The sequence below is a fragment of the Myotis daubentonii genome, chromosome 1, assembly GCF_963259705.1.
Source record: "Myotis daubentonii chromosome 1, mMyoDau2.1, whole genome shotgun sequence".
In the NCBI taxonomy this organism is placed as follows: domain Eukaryota; kingdom Metazoa; phylum Chordata; class Mammalia; order Chiroptera; family Vespertilionidae; genus Myotis; species Myotis daubentonii.
This window is the reverse complement of record NC_081840.1, coordinates 221,565,079-221,589,811: the sequence shown is the minus strand read 5'-3', so window position 1 is coordinate 221,589,811 and position 24,733 is coordinate 221,565,079. Positions and strand designations below refer to the sequence as shown.

General features: G+C 39.8%; 1 protein-coding gene across 1 annotated transcript in view; it reads right to left on the bottom strand.

Moving 5' to 3' along the window:
- Window positions 1–24,733, bottom strand: part of ADGRA3 (adhesion G protein-coupled receptor A3) — a 117,179-nt gene that overhangs the window by 9,803 nt on the left and 82,643 nt on the right. The window contains exons 13-16 of the mRNA XM_059674384.1: window positions 16,689–16,902; window positions 16,272–16,480; window positions 7,929–8,053; window positions 6,747–6,870 (exon numbers count right to left, since the gene is read on the bottom strand). Coding sequence (XP_059530367.1) covers window positions 6,747–6,870; window positions 7,929–8,053; window positions 16,272–16,480; window positions 16,689–16,902 — 672 coding nt within the window. The remainder of the gene's footprint in view (window positions 1–6,746; window positions 6,871–7,928; window positions 8,054–16,271; window positions 16,481–16,688; window positions 16,903–24,733) is intronic.

The following is a 24,733-nucleotide window of genomic DNA, read 5'->3' as shown; positions in this document are numbered from 1 at the left end:
ATCTAGTAGAGAGGGCACTCTCAGCTTTTGGAATGAGGTACTTCCTATTGTACTCCCAATCAGATATCCACCTACACTTCAAATACAACTCTATCACAATCTCTCCCAAATAAACCAGAAATATAAGTGACAAGTTTGTAAATGCTTTGGCAATAGGTAATCTAATTCATAGACATGTAAATGATATTAAACGCAACAGATGATCACTTAAGTCACCTTACTTCAGGACATCAATTTCCAATGCTGCAAAATGGATATTAATTCATTATCCTAAAGAACTGTGCTGAATATATAGGTATGTAACCATACACTCTCCTATATTGGATATCAGAAATTATAACAATCATACTGTTAACCATCAAAAACCCTAAGATATTGTAGCATGCATAGCAAGTGTGCAAAAGAAATGTTTAATATTCACATAATCATATATGAATACATACAAACATTAAAATACTAACAGCTTCCACTAGCTTGCTATGTCCCCAACATTGTATTAGACAATTATGTACATGCTTCTATTTTATACTCCCAGCACCACCATTCAATTAGTCATAATGACCCTGAGTTACAGACAAGGAGGCTGAGTCTGAAAGAAGTTCAATTGTTCACCCACCAGAGGTCACAAGGTCAGAGGCAGGGCCACAATTCAAACCCAAGCCTGGTGGTTTCCAAAGCCCGCACCCCTGCCATTATGCTGTGCTGGTCCTCACTGAATAGAAAAGCACAGTGATGGGAATGAGGGACCCCCAGAGTCCGGGACTGGCATTTAAATTATGCCTCTGCCACCCAATAGCCCCAGTGATTTGGGGCAAGTTAGTCCAATCTCTTAGACTTTACTTCTGTACTTACAAAATATACTAGAGGCCTGGTGCACGAAATTCGTGCGGGGGAAGGGGTCCCTCAGCCCGGCCTGCAGTCTCTCCAATCCAGGACCCCTCGAGGGATGTCTGACTAAACTGGCAGTTGGACATCCCTCTCACAATCTGGGACCACTGGCTCCTAACTGTTCACCTGCCTGCCTGCCTGATCACCCCTAACCACTCTGCCTGCCTACCTGATTGCCCCTAACCTCTCTGCCTGCCTGCCCGATGCCCCTAACTGCTCCCCTGCCTGCCTGATCGCCCCTAACTACTCTGCCTGCCTGATCACCCCTAACTGCCTCTGCCTGCCTGATCGCTTCTAACCACTTCTGCCTGCCGGTCTAATCACTCCTAACTGCTCTTCCCCGCTGGCCTGATCGCCCCTAACTGCCTCTGCCTCGGCCCCTGCCACCGTGGCTTTGTCAGAAGACATCTGGTCTAGTTAGCACGTTACCCTTTTATTAGTTTAGATTAGAGGCCTGATGCAAGAGTAGGCCTTCCTTCCCCTGGCTGCCAGCACTGGCTTCTCTCTGGCACCCGGGACCTGGGCTTCCCTCCGGCCACTGGCAGGTACCCAGGACCCAGGCTTCCCTCGCAGCCCTGGCTTCATCTGGAAGGTCATCTGGAAGGATGTCCAGTCTAATTAGCATATTATTCTTCTATTATTATAGATTATTATTACAGATTATTATAGATGAACAAGAAGTGTGGTCTAGGCTTAATATCTGAAAGTTAAGATAACACATTTGCAGCAGTTGGCAAGTCAAAAGCTCGTACTAGTCCCTGACTAAACTTCTCCCAATGCACCTCCCATGCCATTGCAGCAGTCTGCTGGATAACAGATATTAAAGGACACCTGAGAAGGTCAGCTGGCACTATATTTAGTTGATTAAATCATGAAGTGGTAGAGCAACAAGGTCACTTAAATGAGTCCCAGCCAAATCCTTTCACTGCAAGCTAAGGAAACCAGGGACCAGAAAATTAATGATGAAGCAATTATTTGGCAGCGGGTCATGACCCAGAGCCTCGATCCCTTCCAACCTGCAGTCAACAGTCCCTGTTACTCTATCATCACTCATTCGGCTCCTCTGGCAAAAGGGAGTTACAGGTTCTAGTAAGTACCCAAGGTACCACCTGGAACTGACTTGGAACCACAGTGGGAAATGCCTGATTGTTTGCAATCCTTGTGGGGTGGGAACTGTATTAGAACCTGCTCACACTGTCCATAAAATAGGTGAGCTCTAAAAGGCAGACAAGGAAGACAAAACTACACCGATGATGTGCACATATCAAACACGTGAAATGTGGCCATGTTAGAGTTCAGTTTTAGAGATGGAAGAACTTTAATGCTCATTTCACTTAACTAGCCCAATCCATTGTGTTCGAGAAGAAACATAGAGCCCCAATTGGGTTATGTGACTAGCCATACTGGCTGTTCTAGAAGTCACAGAATTAGAACCTACCTGCTAGTACCTGGCATCCTAGGTGGCTCCTTTCTGCATTTACCACTCCCCTCTCAGCAGGCTACCAATGGAATTAAGTACAGGTGGCATTAGGCAAGCGCAGCCAAACATGTCCGAGTCAGAAACAAGTGAGGCTATGTCTTTCAGAAAAGGGGAGGACTTTGTGAAAACAGAAGGACATGTGGAAACAGACACAGACTTGCCTTTCCCTTTTCATGCAAATCTTTAACAAATGGACATTGGCCAGCAATTGTTCTCCTTTTCTTTTCTACCAAAGGCAGAAAACACCCTCCGGGACAATGAATGGCAGCCATGTTTACAATGTGTTGTTTTTTTCTATTGCCGTCCTTAGGGAACTCAATGCATGTGCCTGCTTCAAGAAAACGAGTATTTTTCAATAACTGATTACTATCACGGTGTGCTAAGTACTCTCCTAATAGTTCATGCTCAAAACCGCTCCAGGGGTGGATGATTTCTCTATTTGCAAACAGAGGCCTTTTGTTCACTCACCCAACAAATGTTTGCTAAGCACCTACTGTGGTCAAGTCCCGGACTGATCCTTAGGTCAAATCAATGTGATTTCTGCCCCTGCAGAGCTCAGAGGCCAGGACAGTGAGTAAGCAAACACCAGCCAGCTACAGGGTTTTGTAGGCACCATGGAATTTTAATAAGCTCCACAGGAGGATGAGGGAGGTGAAGGAAGTGACTCTAGACTAGTAACAGTAAACTGAGACCAGGACGGTAAGTGCAGTGAGCCTGTGAGGAGGGAAAGGCTAAATTGTACTATTGACCTGAGTGAGACCCATCGCCTGACTTCTAACGGGCTCCAAACAAGGTTGTTTTCAAGTTACAGTAATAGCCTAAAACAGGGAAATGCTCTGCATAGCTGAGAGGCAATTTCATCAATAATAACAGTAATAGTAAGAGCTAGCATCTACTGAGCACTTACTGTATGCCCTGTACTCTAGTCATTGAATCCTCTCAACACTTCTTATATTGTCCAGACTCACATTTTAAATACTAGTATTTTATTTTTTTAAAATATATTTTTATTGATTTTAGAGAGAAAGGGAGAGGGAGAGAGAGAAACATTAATGATGAAGAGAATCATTGATTGGCTGCCTCCTGCACACCTCACACTGGGGATCAAGCCCACAATCCAGGCATATGCTCTGACTGGGAATCAAACCGTGACCTCCTGGTTCATAGATCGATGCTCAATCACTGAGCCACGATGGCCAGGCTACACTTACATTTTAAATGACATCTCAGATATACACGATTGGATAAATCATCTGCCTTTAGGTTCATGGCACATGTTAATGATTGGACCAAGTATGGCCTGCCTTCATTTAGTCATTTATGTAGTTACTAGAGGCCCAGTGCACGAAATTCATGAATGAGTAGGGTCCCTAGGCCTGGCCAGTGATCAGGGCTGATCGAGGCCTTCCTTCTGGCTGCTGGCTGGGGCCTTCCTTCATTCCGCACTGTCCCCTGGTGGTCAGCACACATCATAGTGAATGACTGGTCTCCTGGTTGAACTCCCGCAGGGACAATTTGCATATTAGGCATATATATAGTTAACACCTTGGAAACCAGTTGTTTTATTGCTAGCTTTACCCAGTGGTCAGATAAGTTTCTATTGAATGAGTACAAAACACATTTTACATAAATGTTAAGGGCACGCTTTAAAATTAAATACCCATTGCATTTTGAAGTTATTTATTACATGTTCTTACAAGCTAGTATCTTTTTAAAGTATGATACTTTGTAAAACACTATGTAATATGAAGCAAGAATTCTCATGATCCATCCGCAATGTGTTATTAAGTATTCAAGAATCTACCAACAAGACAAAAGGTAAGACCTGGACAAAAAACCCACATTGAAACAGGATCCCCATCACCCAAGGTAACCAGCACCTGACATCGTATGTTTATCATCCCCTTGCTTTCCTTTTATGACAGTTTTATTGCACACTTCATTAAAAGTGTAATTTCATTTTAGTTACCTTATCTTTATAAAAAGAGATAACAGGAAATGTAATTTATGGTACTATGACATATTCATAGTTACACATTGCTGCAATCCATTAGTATTGACTCTCGTATAATATCACGGTTTATTCATTCACTCTCTCAGCGATAGGCATTTGGGTTGCTTCCAGGTTTCTGCTACTGTGTATAGGGCTGCTATGAATATTCATATGCACATGCATACTCATATGCACACCAAAGTTACATATGGGCAAGCTTACTCTCTCAGCCCAGGCGTGGGACTGCCACGTCCCAGGGTATGTGAATGCCTAGCCTGAGAAGGTAAAGACTCCCAGAGTCACCCAGGTACATTCCCACACACACAATGGATAAAAAGAGCCTGTGGACCCACATGCTCAGTGCCTGGCAGTGTCAGGCTTGATTTTTGCCCACAGAAAAGGCTAGTTAACTAAGTGTGATCTTAATTTGCATCTCCCTGACCACCAATGGTGCTGAACTTCTCTTTATGTGCATATTGGCTCTGGGCATTTACAGTTCTACGAAATGCCTACCTACTCTCATGTCATTTTGTTCTACTGGGCTTTCAGTGCTGGCCTTCTCACTGATTATATATTTTTTATTCTAATGCTGCCTGTGGTTTGTATTGAGAACACTGTCTTGTGTTTTCACTTTTGCTAAGAAATCTTAACCAAAAAAGGTGTTATTTTTAAATTAGTCAAATTTATCTCTTCTCTAGTCAATGCCTTCTTAGTGTCATACTTAAGAAATCCCTCCTTATCCCCCAAATTGTGATATTATCGAATGTGAATTTTAACATTTTGGCTTGGGCATGTAAGTTTTTAATACACTCAGAGTTGAGGTTTTGTTTGTTTGAAATATGGCGTGAGGTATAGATCCAGGTCCACCTTTTTCCAACTAGACTTTCCCAGCTCCCTTTACTGAACAGTGATCTCTCTTCCCAACTGACGAAGCTCGCAACTCTGTCTTCTACAAAGTTCCACACGGGTCTGCTTCTGATCTCTCTCTGCCATAGCATTGGTCAAGTTAATGATCACTAAACCAAATGCTAGTTTCATTACAATAGCCTACTTAGCTCTGATGACTAGAAGGACAGACAACCTCCCCACTCTACTCTTCTTCAGAAGTGTCCTGGCTATCTTTGATCCTTTATTTTTTTTTAAAAAAAAATGTTTTTGTTGATTTCAGAAAGAGGGAGAGGAGAGGGAGAGAAGGACAGAAACATCAATAATGAGAGAGAATCACTGATTGGCTGCAGGGGATCCCAAAACCCAGGAAATGTGCCCTGACTGGGAACTGAACCCTGACCTCCTGGCTCAACCACTGAGTAACAGCGGCCCAACTGATCCTTTACTTTTATATAAATCTTACAACCATTTGTGGAGGAGAAACTGGTCCAGATGTGACTGCTGCTGGACCCACGAGCTAGACTGGGACCAGGATGGAGATTACTTCCTGTTACCCCCTCGGAGACTGTGGGATCCTTCCTGGATGCTCTCCTGACAAAAACCAGTACCTCTCCTATGTGTCCCACAGTGTGCTGGTGCCTGGAATAGGCCATTGTCCTGGCCAGGTCACGCATATAAGGCATGTTCCTGGGACTGGTCACATTCCAGTACCCCTGCCCATCCTGCCCTATTCGATATAATTCTTTGGCTACCTATATAACAATTATTTAAAATTAAGTTAAATATTTTTTAATTCTTCATATTTACCACACCTAAGAAGCATCTTGTTTTATCTTACAGTTAAATCATTTTCTAACTCCTATTTTTTTCATCAACAAATAAATAATTTTTAAAAATATATATCTGTATTGATTTCAGAGAAGAAGGGAGAGAGAGAGAGAGAGAGAGAGAGAGAGAGAGAGAGAGAGAGAGAGAGAGAAACATCAATGATGAGAATCATTGATCGGCTGCCTCCTGCATGCCCTCTACTGGGGGTCAAGCCCACAACACAGGCAGGTGCCCTTAACTGGAATCAAACCTGTGACCCTTCAGTCCGTAGGCCGATACTCTATCCACTGAGCCAAACCAGCTAGGGCCAAGTAAAATAATTTTAAAAATCCTTCTGTCAAAAAATGTTGCTTCTTCTTCAGTCCAAGTCAGGATTTGGTAAAAATTTTAAATAAAATGCTCAGCATTATAACAGATGTAACAAGTATCACTGAATTCCTAAAGCTACAGAGACAAAACCCTTCAGTCATTAACTCCTTAGGAAATGACAAGTGAAAACCTAAAGCATGCTGGCAACTGTTTAAGGGACAGACATTCTGTTCCACTTAAATTAGCTAAAGAAAAAAAATAAATAAAGGAACATTTTCCCTATTATAGTTCATGAAACATATGAAATCACTTTCTAATAGCAGCACTTTTTTTCCATTTCAGTTTTTTGCTCGGACTTACCGCTTGGCAAACGCTGGCATTTCTGGTTTGGGTTATGCCTCCCACAAAGACCACACAGGTCAGGAAAATATGGAAGCACAAGTTCACAAGCATGTGCCAGCCCTTGAGACTGATTCTGATCAAACTGTTAAAAGAAAAAGGAAAATATTAATATCCAGGCTAGTACATTTGAAGCAGGACACGACATTTCCTGCCTTCAAAACTTCAAGCTTAAAACACCAAATTTCATATGCTATCAGACCGACAGACAGAAACACAGACACACACACTTTGAGAACTCATTTAACTCAATATCATTTCTTAACATTTAACTTTACACATTAAAAAAGACAAGTCATAAATGAAACTACTGCCCCCACTAAAGGCTAAAGAAATTCTCCATAATAAGAAACATGTGGGCTTTTGTTACATCCAATGTCTGTGACAGATGAATGACTTGTCTGCTTCCTAGCTATTTCTGCAAGGTGCCAATCTCTACTTCCCTGCCCTAGCCCTGCCCAGTGCTTTTCTTCTTGGCCTTTCCTAATAAAATGCTGAAGTCTTTCATTCTTTCTTTTATTTTAATATCAAAACCTCCTTTTGTTTCTTAACTAAATGTCAAGAAATGCCATGCAGGTCCAGCTTGAATAGGAAAATACATTCTATCAAAACCTCTCCTAAGGTGAGTTGCTGCTTAGCAAATCCCTTCAGTGCACTGTTTCCTACCATCAAAGTTTCTGTAGCTCTGCCCCCAATGAACAAAAACCATACCTCGTGCTTAAATGCCACAAACATTCTTAAAAATGCTATCTATAAAATAAAGGATATCGGGACAGAGAAAAAGTCATAAACCAGAAATAACCCCCCATTCTGGTTCTGAAAGACAGGGCTCCAGGTAACAACCTGCACCTGACCTCACCCCTGGTGGCTGCCCGGCCCCCCCTCCCGCCTTCCTCCCAGACCTGCCACGTTCTCTCCCAGATACAACTGACTGGAGGCTGTAAAAGCTAAACTGACCATCTCATGTACTAATTATGTCGCAAACTACATGAAATGAACACAGCTTGTATGTATTCTAAAAGAATTGTTCTTACCCTGGAAAGATGGCAAAAAAGACACAAAAACTGTCAATATTATCCTAGTGAAATGTAAAATAAACTCCTCTCCATCAAAGTCCTATACTCGCCAGGCTTTATGTCTCACCTGTGATGGTACATGTAACTGACGATGACCGCTAACAGGCACAGGAGAAGGATGACCGCGGTGGTGTAGACCACGGGGTGCAGGAGGCTGGCGGCCTGGGTGTAGAGTTCAGATCCTGTCAGGTCCTGAGGGGAAAGAAAGCATCACTGTAGCTGAGCTCTTCCGGACATGTAACCTCTGAGATTTTCTCCTGTGAAAACACACTGATAACAAAACTCTGGTCCCTGCATTTGGCCTCTAGGCTCCATCCAGGCACTGGCTGCTTTGCCTTCCGCTAGGAACTGTTCAACACACGTCGCCACTTTCTTGCTGGCAGTGTAATCTGGGGCCAGTTGCAAGTGGAGACGCCACCAGTGTCTGGCAGGTTTGGGGCAAGGGCAAGAGGAGGGTGTGAACATGCCTTCCAAGTCCCTGGCAGAGAGTAACAACACAGGCAGCTGGATATTATCTGATAAGACGTTGGACAAAGCATCGAGTTCCCAAAATATATTATAGATTATAATATTTACATTGAACAGAAATAAGTGTTTCTCAAAAGCCAGATGAATGTGACATGGTACATGAAAGTAACGATTCTGAAACAGAGGGCAGTGACTCCTAATTCAAAGTGACGAATGGAGAAAAACACGAGGACTATGTCCCTGGTCACTGCGGGCACAGCTTCCACAGGCCATTCCTGGTGGCCACAGCAAACCGACCTGCCCAAATGCAAGAGACACCCCACGGAGATGCTGACCAGGGGACGGTACAACGGGCCGGACAGTGAATGTTTGGGGCTTTGCATGCCACGAGGCAAACTGAGGCCATGGTGTGGGTACTTAAAACCACTGACCATTTAAAAATTTTCAAATCACTCTGAGCTTTCCAGCATTTAAAACCAACAGCACCTGACTGAATTGGTGGGTCAAATGCTTGACAGGGTTTACCGGCCTCTGGTATAGAGAGAACAAATAAAAGAAGAAAAGCCTATCTTGATGCCCACAATTCTTGAGACTATACAACTATTTAAGACAATTGCGATTAGGATAGGAAAGATGTTAAGATCTCAAACAAGAGAAGTCACGTAGAAATCTGAATCAAAATCATTTTTAATTATACTAGTAAATAAATACAGACTGTGATGCTAAAAGCAAAACATTTCTAAATACACTGCCCAAAAATGGCCACTAGGAGACGCTCCTGAGAAGGAAAAGTGAGACCTTCGGTCACACTAGCAACACAGTGATGAGACAGAAAGTGTCCATCTGCCACCAGTGCTTACAGGACACAGTCCATCCCCAAACTAAGTGGTGATCGTAGTCACTCTTCCATAGGGTACAAAGTCCAAGGAAAACACTGAGCTCAGAGTGAAAAGCAAAGCTGTCTGCAGACATTAAGCAGGATTAGAACACCTGAAAGTACGTTAAAAATCACAAAGATTATTATTAAGGACACAAATCAATGAAAGAAGTGTTCTTCAAAATCTTTGTTTCCTTGACAGACAAATATTTCTTTATTTTCAAGCTACTTCTAGCCCAAGAATAACTATATAAATTCACTGGCAGTTTTAAAGAGTTCATTAGCATTGTATCAATAACAAGGATAAGTATAAATCAGTAGTCCTCTAATTTCACCAGGATCTGAACAATGGAAGAAAGTAGGGTACATTCTGTCAGAATATAAAGACTTATTCAAAAAAAAAGTTTACCAATACATTAAAATTTAAAAATAGATCTGAAATCAGAAAAATAAAAAAAAAAAGACTATGACTTCTATGTTGCTTTTTATATTTCCCCTAAGAAACAGGCATAATTTAAAGATTTTGCTGCCCTGACATCACAGCATACACAGTCCTTTCCAGTCAAACCATGAACCTACATGTGAAAGATAAAACACATTAAAGCTTCTTAAAGAAAACAAAGGAGACTATCATTATGTCTTAAATAGAACATAAAAAGCACTATTAAAAAAACTTCAGGAAAATTAAGAAATTCTGTCCATAAAAAGAAAACACTGAGATAAAAAGAATAAAGGCATATCCATAGGCTTAACGTTTGCCCCCCACCCCATTCATATATGTTGAGATCTAACCGCCAATGCGATGATATTAGGAGGTGGGGCTTTTGGGAGGTGATTAGGTCATGAGAGGGGAGTCCTCACAAATGGGGTTACTGCCCATATAGAGAGACCCCAGAGAGACCCCTGTCCCTTCCACCATGTGAGCACCAAAAGAGGGCTCACCAGACACAGAACCCTGATCTTGGACCTCCAGCCCCCAGCGCTTTGGGAAATAAATTTCTGTTGTTTATAAACTACGTAATCTGCGGGATTCCATTACAGCAGCCTGAATGGATTAGATCAGGCACGGATGAGGAGAAGATATCTACAACACATAAATCCTACAAAAAGCTCCTGTTCACAGTCCATATCAAGAATCCCTGCAAGTCAATAAGAAAACAACAGATAACCAGATTAAAAACAGGCCAAGACTTATATGTGGAATAAAAAAACAAAAACAAACAAAACCTCATAGAGCAGCGGTTCTCAACCTTCTGGCCCTTTAAATAGAGTTCCTCATGTTGTAACCCAACCATAAAATTATTTTTGTTGCTCCTTCATCACTGTAATGTTGCTACTGTTATGAATCGTAATGCAAATATCTGATATGCAGGATGGTCTTAGGTGACCCCTGTGAAAGGGTCGTTCGACCACCAAAGGGGTCGCAACCCATAGGTTGAGAACCGCTGTCATAGAGAAAGAGATGGGAGGCAGAGGGGTGGGAGGTGGGGAATTGGATAAAGCTGGTCAAAAGGTACAACTTCCCGTTATAAAACGAGTAAGTATGGGAATGTAACTTGTAACATGATGAATATAGTGAATATAGTTAATACTGCTGAATGGTTTACTTGAAAGTTGCAAAGAGAGTAAATTCTAAAACTTCTTACCACAAGGAAAAAAAAATTTTCTTCTTTTTTTTTGTTAATCCTCATCCGAGGATGTATTTCTATTGATTTTTAGAGAGAGTAAAAGAGAGAGGGGAAGACAGAGAGAAACATCAATGTGAGAGAAACACATCAATTGGTTGCCTCCTGCATGAGCCCCAACGAGGGGCAGGGCCGGGGAGGAGCCTGCAAGCAAGGCATGTGCCCTTAGCCAAAATCAAACCTGAGACCCTTTGGTCCACAGGTCGATGCTCTAGCCACTGAGCCAAACAGGCCAGAGCAAGTTTTCTTTTTTTTAATCCATATGAGATAATGGATGTTAACTAAATTTACTGTCGTAATCATATCACAGCATATACAAGTCAAGTCATTAGGTGGTCCACCTTAAACATATACAGTGCTGTATGTCGATCTTACCTCAATAAAACTAAAAAAAGGTCAAAGATAATTTTTAAAAAAGGCAAGATCTGGGCAAGAACATCACAAAAGGGGGTCCTGAAACTGACAATAAGAAAATGAAGAGGTGCTCAGCATCTTTAGTCACCAGAGGAAGGCAAAGTAAAACCACAATCATATATCATAATACCGCCACCAAGACTAAAATTAAAGACTTAGAATCCCAAGCACTGGCAAGGATGTGAGGCTACTCAAACTCTCATTACGGGTGCGACTGTAAACCAGTACAACCACTTTGGTCAACTGTATGGTATTATCTACTAAAGCTAAAGTTAGGGATAGCTTCAATCCAACTATTTCATCCCGTCCAAAAACATGTACATGAATATCATACCAGTGTTTTCTTGATAGCCAGAACCTAGCAACAACCCAAATGTCCATCAACAGTAGAATGCACAAGTCTGGGTATTTTCATACAATAAATTACTATGTAGAAATGCTGCTACATGCAAAAAGAAGGATAAATTTCACAGATATAAGTAATGAGAAAGACAAGAGACACACAAAAAGTACGTACTATAGGATGCTAATTATACAAGGCAAAACTTATCTATTCTGATAGTCATCAGAAGGGTGTCTATCCCTTGAGATGGTGAATGAAATTAAATAGAAAGAAACACATGGGATCTACCAAGTGCTCAAGTAAGAATCTTGATTTTGATGGTAGCTAAATGGGTGTTTTAATGTAAAAATATCAGCAAGCCACATATTTAAGATGTGTGCACTTTGCTCGGTATCACAATTTAAAGCATCGGTCCCCTTTTGATTACTAATCCCACTTGAGAATCTATCTTCCAGATTTTCTATTAAATGTGCAAAATAATACTATATAAGCAAATTACTAGAACCCAACAAAATAGAGGAATATGTAAATAAATTATGGTAGAGACATAAAATAATATTCAAAGGTGAAAAGGGATGAGGAAGCTCTTTTATACCAATATGAGAAGATTTTAGAAAGATTTAGCAAAGTGATTAAAAACACAAGTTTTTGGCCCAGCCAGCATGGTGCAGTAGTTGAGCATCAACCTACGAACCAGGAGGTCATGGTTAGATTCCCAGTCAGGGCACCTGCATGGGTTATGAACTCGATCCCGAGTGTGGGGCATGCAGGAGGCAGCTGATCAATGATTATCTCTCACCACTGATGTTTTCTCTTTCTCCCTCTCCCTTCCTCTCTGAAATCAATAAAAATGTCTTAAAAAATACAAATTTCTGAAGTCTGAATTCAAATCTCAATTCCAACACTAACTAAATTTGTAAACTGGGGCATGGCACTGAAGCTCTCTATGCCTTGGCTCTTCCATCTGTAGACTGGGGGCAATGATAACAGTACTCTACCTCATGAAGTTGTTATCATGATCAAATGAATTAATGCATTTATAAAGACTTCAGAAGAGTGCTTAGTACATAAGTGCTTAATGTAAATTAGCCACTGCCATTACCACTGTCTCGGTCATTATCACCACTGTCATATCATCATTAGATCTCATCATCACAAAATTTCTTTTTCCATGGAAACCATCATCATTGTAAAATGTGGTTTCATGAAAAAAAAAAAAAAAGGCAGCACGGTATAGAACAATGTTTGTAGCATGGCAGCTTCCTGTAAACATGGAAAAAAATGTATTCATTTTTGTTCCAATATGCCTGAAAATCTATTCAATAATATTTAAAAAACTAATTGGTGGTTACATATTTTGTGGAGAATGTGGTGGAGAGAGGGGTGGGGATCAAGGTGTCACTGTACATTAATGTGCAGAAATAATTATAACTTTTGATCTGTGCACATGCAGTACCTATTTAAAAATGACATAAACAGAAACATGACTAGCTCTTATGTTCAATTACAGAGAAAATGAAACCAAACTTTGCTTTTATTTGGCAAGTTTTATATAAAGAATATTTAAAAGCAAACTAGAGAGTTGTAAGAACAAATGAGTGCTCTCTAGTTTCACATATTTCTAGGTGAATACAATAACAAAGAAGTTTCAAGATACAGAGATGATTTTATCTTCACTACTCTTACCCATTAAAGTATTAAGTACTACATAAATGGTTTGACCCTAACCATTACCTACTTGATATTTAAGTTTTTTGTTTGTTTGTTTCTTACTGGCCCAGCTCCTAGAATTCTTCCTGATCCAACTGGCTATCTCTGATCATCTAATTCAAACAAACCCAATTTTTGTTTTACTTTTTCTCTGGCTCCCACAGAGACCTTATGATATAGTGGGTTATGGCAGGATGTCTACTGAACCAAACTATAGTATCTGTTTGAGATTTAAAAACAAATATATTCTAAAAACAAACAAACGAACTAACAAAAAAATATATATTCTTTTTGTCTCATTTTTTAGTACAATATTCTTTAAAATCAGATCAAGAGGAGAATTATGGGCTACCTACAAAAACAGAAATTTAGACTTGTTATATAAAACAATATATGAAGATCTTTTTCAAGAAGAATAGGATTTTATCTATTATTCAAATTAGTGTCAGGTAAGGAAAAAAGATGTTGAATTCTGATTTTGTTTTTTAAACCTCACCTGAGGATATGTTTATTGATTATTTGGAGAGAGAGAGGGAGAAACAGAGAAAGAAAAAAAGAGAGAAACATGGATGTGAGAGAAACATCAATCACTTGCCCCCTCCATATGTGCCCTGACCAGGGATCAAACCCACAATCTAGGTATGTGCCTAGACTGGGAACTGAACTTGCAACCTTTTGTTGTATGGGAAGATGTTCCAACCAACAAAGCACCTGGCCAGGACTAACTTCCAATTTTTAAAAGACATTTCTTCTATTTTAGACATTATTTATTTGAGAGTAGGTATAACTTCATTTAGTAGCCTTTAATTAGCAACTCTAAAAATCCCACATACTGATTTTATTATGTACTAGTATGTTTGTCAACATTTTAGATACATTTCAAGTTGCAGCCTCTAGGTGGCACAATTATATTTAAGAAAAGCAGAAGAAAGCATATTCTTTGAAAAATAGAACAAAGTCTTAGTACTATATTTTAGCTTTAAAGAATTGTGTTTAGCATTTTTTAAAAGATTAAAGTATGAAAGATAAAAGAATAGCTTATTCCTTCTGGAAAGGGATTATACTAATTTAAATAGTTTAGAAGAACAGCTAGGAAGTTAAAAAAAATAGATGCTTAAAACGGGTATTAGATTAAATAAAAATAAAAGTTGTGCATGGTACTGTATGAGGTCATTACCAGTGGAGCTCATAAAATGCCTTTTTTGTGTGTGTTTTGTGTCTCATTTATTTTCCCCAACATTTTCTACTTAACTATTATATAAATTTCAGACAATGTTGTATCTCTATTGTTTCTCCTTCAGTGCTTGATAGTTTCTGGTTATTTTATAATCAAAACCTGGATGAGAAAATACTTACAAACGGAAAGGGAAAATGTTTCATACTTTTGTCAATGGTTCATGTTTTAATTTGAAAGGTTACTACAAGTTAATACATTGTGAACTTACAGAAACCAAACTCACACTTACAGAAATGAAACATCCTCTATTTGTGGGGAGATTCCTAAACTATCAACACAAACTTTAAACCCAAAAGGATAAACGACTTATATAAGCACCGCTGAGTCTAAACAGGATAGAAGACCCTGCCTCTGTCCCTGGGATGAATAACACTTGGTAATGGGTGTCAGTGGAAAAGGCAAGCCTCATACCCTCGCTAAACAACCTATTTACTCTTCCTGTTTGACAGGGGTGCCTGGTAACAGATACTAATTTGAGGGGCAAAGAGACAAACGAAACAAGAGTTGAGGAACATCTGTTCTAACTGAAGCTTGCTTTAAGTTCATTTCTAGAGGTAAAGGATCTTTTATTTTTTTTTTCAAGAAGAGACTAAATCACCAAAAGCAAAATGTATCCTATTTCAAGGCTAGTTAAGGCTTTCATAAAATATTGTCGCGATAACAAATTCAGAGCTGGAGACAGAAATAAAACGTGGGCGACCTCACTCCCAGGCTAGCCTCAGGCCATTCCTGAGAAATGTCTTTCAGGTTCATTAGTCGTTCCTTCCATTGCACTCTAAATACAGGCATCGATGCTGCGGGATGTTAGTATCTTATAGTAAGTGCAATATAAAATAAAAATTAGCATGATTAATTTAATACCTGCTGGCTCGGGGATCAGATTCACATAAATAACTCATTCATGAAAAGATCTGTCCCTGTGCATTAATAACTAGTCACTTTACCGAAGATTAATAATAATAAACAACATAAAACATTAGCCTGAGTAGCATTAAAATTGAAGACATGATTTGTGTCAATACTGTTGCTTACAGAGACGAAACTGAAATGATCACTAGTCCCCTAAATCAGCGGTTCTCAACCTGTGGGTCGCGATCCCTTTGGCGGTCGAACGACCCTTTCACAGGGGTCGCCTAAGACCATCCTGCATATCAGATATTTACATGACGATTCATAACAGTAGCAACATTACAGTTACGAAGTAGCAACGAAAATAATTTTATGGTTGGGTCACAACATGAGGAACTGTATTTAAAGGGCCAGAAGGTTGAGAACCACTGCCCTAAATTCAAAAGGAGACCGAAGAAAAAAAAATCTCTCACTGCTCACTGTTTATCTGTGGGCAAATGAGTCACTTACTGGGTTGCGAGTTGGACTGTATAGACCCCAAGATGTCTCCAGATCTTAAGGTCAAAGTTTGCCTCGGTGAGCTGAATCATTTACAGAGTTTATTGAAAATTCCTATGTCAAATTCCATCAAATACGTTGCACTGGATAGGAACTTGATTTCCCTTTAAAATCAGAATTGCACTAAACGTCAGCTGTTACGTAAAGGGAACAATTATGCTAAAAGTTTTGGTTTGTTTTGTTTTTAAACCTTCATTTGAGTTTAACTATGCATAAGGCAAAAAACGAGGAGACGCAGTGTTTATGCATGAAGTGAGCAACTGCCATACCATTAACACGGCGTAGTTACTCAGGGAGTAGCACTGGATGGTGGTGATATTCTCATCCGAGTAGAGGATATGGCACCCGTCGGACTTCCAGCCCCCTTGTCCGTTCAGCAAGTCGAAATCCCACTGGGCGGCCACAGCATCTGCTCCGTGCGCGATGCGACGCAGAGTCACATTAACGGGGATGCGGTGGCCATCCACACTCACACCATCTGGAGGGAAGGGAAATACACGCATTTCTGAGACAAACTTCACGAACAATTAAATGTCAAACTTACACACAAATGGGCACTGTGCAATATCCTTCTGCGCTGGTGGCTCATTACAACAAGAAGGAACAACAACGAGCATTTGCAGGAACAGGGAATAATAAACTCGCGTTGCGCAGCCGCGACAGGATGGCATATGCCACGTACAAACCTATTTTGGTGAGAATCACGGGGGTAACCACGGTGCGGCGTTTTCCATCATCAGCCAGATTCGTCGAGTTCCCGGTGGCTGGAAACAGCTTTCCGTTGCGGAAAGCGATGAGCTGAAGCTTATAGAGAGAGTCATCGGTTGGTCTGACTTCTCTTTTGTGCTTTGGTGAGAAAAGGGATGGTGGGAGCTGAATGGAAGCTTCTACAATAGTATTCTGAAAGAAAACAACAACAGCAGAAAAAAAGTTTGTGGTATTAGTATGTAGAAACCAGCAAGAATATTTAACATAGTTTACAAATGTTTTCCAAATAGATGCTGAATACTTTTTTAAATGTATACATAAAAATTTAATAGCTGAAACAATTTATCAGTTCAGTGAAATGTCTGAACACATAACATCACAGGAGCAAAGACTATAAAAATAAAGAGAAAAGAAACTCTATTTCAAAATTAAAGAAGTAAACGAGAAACAATTTCAAACCAGAGTGAATTTTCCCAGGATATCATCTACAGTGGAAGCAGTCAGCATTAAACAGATCAGGAATCTCTGATCATTCTTTATGACAATTTTATGATGACAAAATTTGGTAAATAAGTACAAATGTAGCATATCACAAATGTGAGTATAATTAATTTGGGTTTATGGGACTTTAAGGTGATTTATGATGGATTCAAACTGTCGAACAGCAAAAGAAAGAAATGACACAAACATAATAGAAGCTTAGATTCAGCAAATTCTTCTTTTAGACATTTCCCTGAGACTAAGAAAACACATAATGTTTAGAAAAACAGAGTAACAAATAGGAACAACAGAAGATGCTGGCTGGTCACTGCATGTTTTTCAGACTGCTTTATTAGGAATTTTAAACTAATAAATTATTCAGCATTCAATAAAAAATAAATCTATAAACCCAGGAGGCAAATAATAACTATCTCAAACAAAACTCCCTATTTTAAGAATTTATCACAGTCTTTCCCTTGGCACCAACCAACCTCTCTCTCCAATCCAATGTTCACGCTGCCAATGGAATTTCCTCTTAAGAAATAAATCTGATCATGTTCTTGGTTCTCAAATGATTACAGAATACTGCCCCCAAAAACCTAACGAAATATACCATACAATTTGGATAAAATCTATGTCTCGAATTCAGCGTTTAACACTCCCTATACCACAACTATAATCTGGTCACACGGAATTTCTCTATATGTGAGCTTTCCTCCGTTCTTTATGCCCCTGTGAAAAATACCGCACCGCCAGTGTCCCTGGCTGAAATGCTCCACTATTCTTCTGTCTGGCAACTCAAACATGGCAGATTTGATGTTTCACAGGATAATTGTGTTGGCAAGGTAAAGGACAGGTCAGGATGAGGAAGGTTGGCAGACAAGAGAAGGACTTTACAAAGTCCTTTACACAGGGCTCTTTTTTTTTTATGATTAATTACCTGAGTCCTCAGTCTACTGCATTTGCCGGTACTTGCTCCCTCTTCTGGACTCCTGCGCCCTCCCGCACAATCTCTAGCATAACTCACACTAGCAGCCTCACAGGTGACTCACTGTCTGGCCCTCCAGCTAGAGCAGGAGGAATTTTAAGTGCAGATAATCTCACTGGTTTTTCTAGACCCCTCTTCAGGTTAATAATAGTTCCTGGCAGTCATATTTGATAAAAGTAGCCTATTGTTTATAAAATTAATAAAAGTCCGTGTCACACGTTTCTGTTTTTGTTTTAAAAAGGTTCTGCTTAGGCAAGTGAATAATTTTGAGAGTTCGTTTTTGACTGCTGTACTTAGAACAATGTCAGAGCACAGCAGATCCCCACAAATATCTGTTGAATGAAAGTATTTTGGGAGTTTGAATATTGACAGTTTTTTAAACTGAAGATGCCTAGAAAATATTAGAAATATTTCATCTAGGAAAATGCATAGAAAGTTTTCTGCTATTGTCACAAATATAATCTGGGGAGGGGGACAGAGTGTATTAAAAACTCATTCATTAATCTAATACAGTTCTATTAAGTGTATACATTTCTTTTAAGTATATAATGAGGCATTCAAAAAAGGGAAAAAAACAGAGGGGGTAAAAATGGTGACTGGAAAAATAAAATAAAATGTTTTTAAAGAAAGGAAAAACATCAGCAGATTGATTAAAATGTTTCTTGAAAAAGTGTTCCACATACAAGATATTTATTAAAACTTAAGTATAAAATTCTTGAATACAAAATGATGAGAGCTCTGGCTGGGTAGCTACGTTGGTTAGAGCATCATCCCAATACTCTAAGGTTGCAAGTTTGATCTCCCTTCCGGGCACATATAAGGATTAACCAATGAATACATAAATAAGTGGGACAACAAATATATATTTTTCTCTCTCTCTCCTCCCTCTGCCTCCCAAAAAGCAATCAATCAATAAAAAATGACTTGATGCCCGGCCAGCTTGGCTCAGTGGTTGAGCATTAACTTATGAACCAGAAGGTCGAGGTTTGATTCCAGGTCAAGGGCACATGCCTGGGTTGTGGGCTCAACCCCAGTAGGAGGCGTGTAGGGGGCAGCTGATCAATGATTCTCTCTCATCATTGATTTCCTATCTCTCTCTCCCTTCCACTCTGAAATAAATAAAAGTATATTTTAAAAATAATAGTAAAAAATTTCTTGAAAATAAAGCCTAGTTCTTAGGAAAGTATTACTTAATATAAATCATTTTTTTAAACAAATCATAGTAATATTTTCTAACAGAGAGCTGAAAAATTAAATGACACCTATAATTCCTAGAACTCCAAAAACTTTTTCTTCACAAATTTAAACTTGTAAAACCCAACAAACAACTATTTAAAAAACCCAAGTGTATAGACAGGTCAATGAGAAATGGGATCTTCATTCAAGACTGATCCATACTTATGGCTTCTAAAATATCCTGCAGAGTCCCATAAACAATACTACTAAATAATAATTATAGGTTCCTTGTGATGGTGACAGGGTAGCCTAGAGGTGCTAGAAAAGCAAACTTCAGCCATATCAATAAAATTTAGAGGTTTATACAGAATTTAATATCTGTATATTTAATTCTTTGAAAGAAGGTTTGCTCATTTATTACAAAAAGGTTAAAAATCTAGTTTTTGTAAAAAAAGCACTGAGACACTTATTTAATTTTTTTACATTTATCATGATTATACCTATTGCCACATGGCCTGAAGTGAAGAATCACAGCGTTTATAATTTCATTTAAACATATATTAATTTTTAAAAGTGTGGATCACAGCAATGGAAATAGATATAAACACATGAATTATAGCTAATAAGTGGGGAACATCTCTGTTAGAATCCTTTGGGAAGTACTTTTTTTGGTATCTGATGTTGATTATTAGAAGCTCCTATGCCACCCCAGGCGGACCGAACACAGGGCCTGAAACAAGAAGACAGGAACTGGGCCTCAGCTTCTCCACGCAGCAGCTGCCCAACGCTGCCCAGGTTTGCTGTCCTCTCGGGGACGCATCTCCAAACACAGCTAGTGAGTGATCTTTCTAACAAACACATGTGAGGACCAAATGTGATCATGGCCATGACAAAAACAGAAGGCTAAGGAACTGTGAGCGGGTGGGTTTTTTTTTTTACTATTATTTTTTAAATGTATTAGTGTTGATTTCAGAGAGGAAGGGAGAGGGAGAAATAGAAATAGTAATGATAAGAGAGAATCATTGATGGGCTGTTTCCTGCACACACACACACACACACACACACACACACACACACACACACCCTGCCCCCCTCCTGGGGATCAAGCCTACAACCAGGCATGTGTAGACTGGGAATCGAACCGTAACCTCCTGGTTCATAGGTGGACACTCAACCACTGAGCCACATGAGATGGGCGGTATTTTTGTTATTATTAATGCTGCATTGTGGCGAGTGGTTATCTGGTGGCAGAGGAGAGAGAGCGAAGAGGGAGGAGCAGGCTTGCCACAATAATCTAGAAGCTCATCCTTTTTTCACTTTTTCAATTCTGATGTTAATTTCAATACTAAAAAGTCACCAAGTATGAACACACATGAAATCAATGTCATCATGGAGCTCTTACAATGACTTTATTTACTAAATTGCCAAAGTCATATATATTTATCTATTTACAATGACATTAAGGTGAGAAAAAAATGTTAAGTATGCTAACTCAAATCCTTCTAGATTTTAACATCATTCCTTACAGAACAATCTAGAGTTCCACCACCATGTAATTGATAAATTATATTTCTCTGAAATCCTAATTTGTTTAATTCTATGGAAGTCTAAGACTAAAATTAGAAAGAGTCCAAGAGCCACCTGATTTAAAGAATAAAAACTACTTTCTCCATGTTTTCTTAACCCTCAACCACACTGGATCTTAAACAGATAGATATGATGACGCATTTTAATCGTTTTGTGTCTATTTAGTTTTGAACTGCCTACCAGCTTTTGATTATTTCACGGCTAAAGATGAACAGGGACTATGTTTGCCTTTAGAATTAATTTTTTAAACTGACTTTCTTTGCTAATTAAGTATGGCTGTTAATTTTTATTCAACATTTACTGAACGTTTCATTGCTCTGTGCTTGGCACTAGAGATACACAATAAAATAAGCCCAGGTTCCCACCCTCAAATATCTATCATTTAACGAGAGGGACCACAATTACAATAAAACAATAATACGAGCTAACATTTATTAGGAGCTTACTCTGGGCCAGGCACTGTTGTAAATGTCTACACATTTGCCTCATTTAATCCTCTTAATAATCCTTTGAGTTAAGCACCATTTCATGATTCCTGTGTAACAGATGAGGAACTGACATCAGAGAGGTTAAGTACTTGCCCCAGTTTGCACAGCCGTTAACTGGGGGAGCAGAATGTAAATCCAGGCTGCCTGGCTGCAGAAAGCCCACATTCTTAGTCACCATATGCTATGGCCTCTCTCCGCCCTATAACTCAACACAAGGCACCATGAGACTGACAGGCAATGATGAATTCTGAGGAAGAAAGGATGGTGCCATGTGCACGGAGGCTTACTGGGAGAGTAGCAGGGGTGGTGCTGAGGGCACGAAAGAAAAAAGGCAGAAATGAAGGCAGGAAGCAAAAAAAATACATATAACTGCTCTGGAAAAGTAAAAGGACCTCAGTTGGGCTAAAGCCCCAGATGTCGGAGATGAGGGAAATAGGTGATACATAGGTAGATAAAAACTGATTTCTACATTACAGTCAAGAAAGGTTTAAAGAACAAATTTTTTCAAAACACCAAAACAAACAAACAAACAAAAAAAAACCCCCCAACCAATAAAACAAAGTCTTTCACAAGTAATATTTTGTAATGCTAACATACCTGAATTATGGTGCCCACGGTGTCAGAAAGTGTTTGGTCATGAAACATATTAGATTTGGTGATTTAAGAGTCAGATGACAGGTAATTCAACCTCCCACTGGCCAGGCAAGTAAGGCCCAGCACTGGAATCATCGATGGCTGCAGCACTAGCTCTGCCCAGGGACAGTCCTCAGTCCAGCTTAGGAGGCCAGAACCCAGCTTGTTCGAGTGTAACAGGTAATACAGAGAGATGAGCAGAGTGTTAGGGGCAGAGTGAGGTAGAGAAATAAAGGATATAAGGATGGAGGAGTGAGCACACAACCAGGGAGCTGGGGAGGGAAGGAGAGGAGGAGGAGGAAATTCCAGCAGCAGAATTAGCCTGAGCCTGGCCTGAGAAGGGCCAGTGGTTGGCAGAGGAGCCATGGGCAGTTTGCTGTTACTGGACAAAAGGATGAGGAGGTAGGAAGAGATATGCAGCGAAGGAATAACTGCTAAATGATGAAGCCACACAAAAGCCAGGCTCCAGAGAGACAGGAAGTATCTAGCAGGGGGGTACAAGGTCATTTCCGTGTCGGAAAAATTTAGGGTGATGTTCATAATATGAACACCCTGACATGATGCACAAAATGACCATCAAAACAATCTCTGCAGAGGGAGGAGGCTCCGAGACTCGCTCTGCTCTACAGACACTGCGCAGATCTGGGTGGTGTCCTGTAGGATCAGCAGGGCTGAGCGGGCACTCATGGGCTGTGGAAGCAGTTGGGGGACAAAGGTAAGGAAGCATTTCAATACTATACTACCTGGCACAGTTGTATTGGCACTTGTTGGCCAAACAGCAGTCCTAGGTAGACTAATCTGTATGAGAAGGATACATTTTTTAAAAATATATTTTAATTGATTCCAGAGAGAGGAAGGGAGAGGGAGAGAAACATCAATGATGAGAGAGAATCACTGATTGGCTGTCTCCTGCACACCCCCCTACTGGGGATCGAGCCTGCAACCCGAGCATGTGCCCTGATCAGGAATCAAATCTTGACCTCCTGGTTCATGGGTCCATGCTCAACCATGGAGCCACACCAGCCAGGTAGGGATCAAATTGTAAGGAACTGACTGGAGACACAAAGACTAAAATAGGTCACAATGGTTTGGGCAACACAGGATAGGAGTCCATCCAAACCAGGCTGTGATGCTTAGTAAATGGAGAAGGACAGAGATTCAAGAAACATGTAGAAAGCAATCAAGGATGCTCCGACACTGCTAAGGACTGCGTTTTTATGGATTTAACTTCATATGCTAGCATATTTTCTCACTGAAGGGCAATATAATCAATTATTGGATGTTTGAGTTATCTACTGCTATATTCAAAGCATTCAAGGGGTGGGGGGGAGGGGGGGGAAAGCACAGGCACAATGAATATAAATTGTCCTGGTATAAAGTTTCTGAGTTTAGCAAACTAAATGCAAAGTTTTCTGTTAAAGTGCTAAAACATTTTGAGCTGCCGACATTAAACTGATTTTGTGTCACAAAGGATACATTCCTCTTTTACTCAGTTTGAATCATGTCCATGTATGAAGCTTGAATAATAGTGGAATGTGTTCTTGGTTTCTGGACACAAAATGATCATAAAAGGGTAGAATAGTATGAAATTGACACAATTGAATGCTCACTTAAAGCTTTCTACTTTAGCAAGTAGAAACTTTTCTTACCCAGAGGGGTAGATTGTGTAATTGATGCAATATATAGGGTTTTGCCATTTTTTTACCTCTTTCTACCAATGATGATCCGGAAGGACTCCTCAACTGTAAGTGCTCCTCAAGGACACACACCTTTCTCTCATGGGCTTGTGTGCAATGCTATTTCTATTTCTTTTGTGGTTTTTCTTACCAATAAAAAATGCAATAAGGCAGGGAGCAGCCCTGCAGCAGTATTGCTGGGCACATCACGCATGCTCACAGAGCCCAGAAGCACACATGCATCATGACAACTTCCCTCTGAGTATTCAACACCAAGTACATAGATAATCATCAGCCATCCTGACCTAGTTGAGAACGTCTCGGTGGTGGAGGAATTGGGCTGTTTCTGAATTTAGCAAACTAGCTTGCCCTATGGAGGTCACCAGGGTAAGGTATGACAAAATACATGAACTCTTCATTCTTTCATTCATTCACTCACCCATTCAATGTTTATTGAGTGCCTACAATGCATCAACACCTAACACCTTTGTGATCAATTACTATGCAGCCACCTAAGTGACTGCAATACTGTCTGTGACCTACACTTCAGAAACAAGCCAAAGAAAGTACTTAGTAATTAACATCTACAGAGAACACAGTCACACATGGCCACACCAAGCTAAATGAAAAAAAAAAAAAAAAAAGTGGTCCCATTAGGGACCTCTACTATTTGCTTCAATGTAGTTTAATGAAACACATCTAAACCCCAAATTAAAAAAAGAAAATCAATAAAAACGCTTTTGATTTTTCTTGCTGCAAAAAGCCACACATTTTCTCAAGACATATCACGTTGGACTTCTTTGCCAAAAATCTTGATATACAGGTTGCCTGATTAACTGCCTTGTCTCGAGGCTGATTTCCCATTAGATCCAGTGGGCCCAAAGCCAAAAGCACATGATACTTTCATGTCTTTAAAATCAGGAGCAATAAAAAAGAAACGTAAGGTCAAAGAAAATGTTTTAGTATGTAATATTAATATATTCGTCTTTCTACCA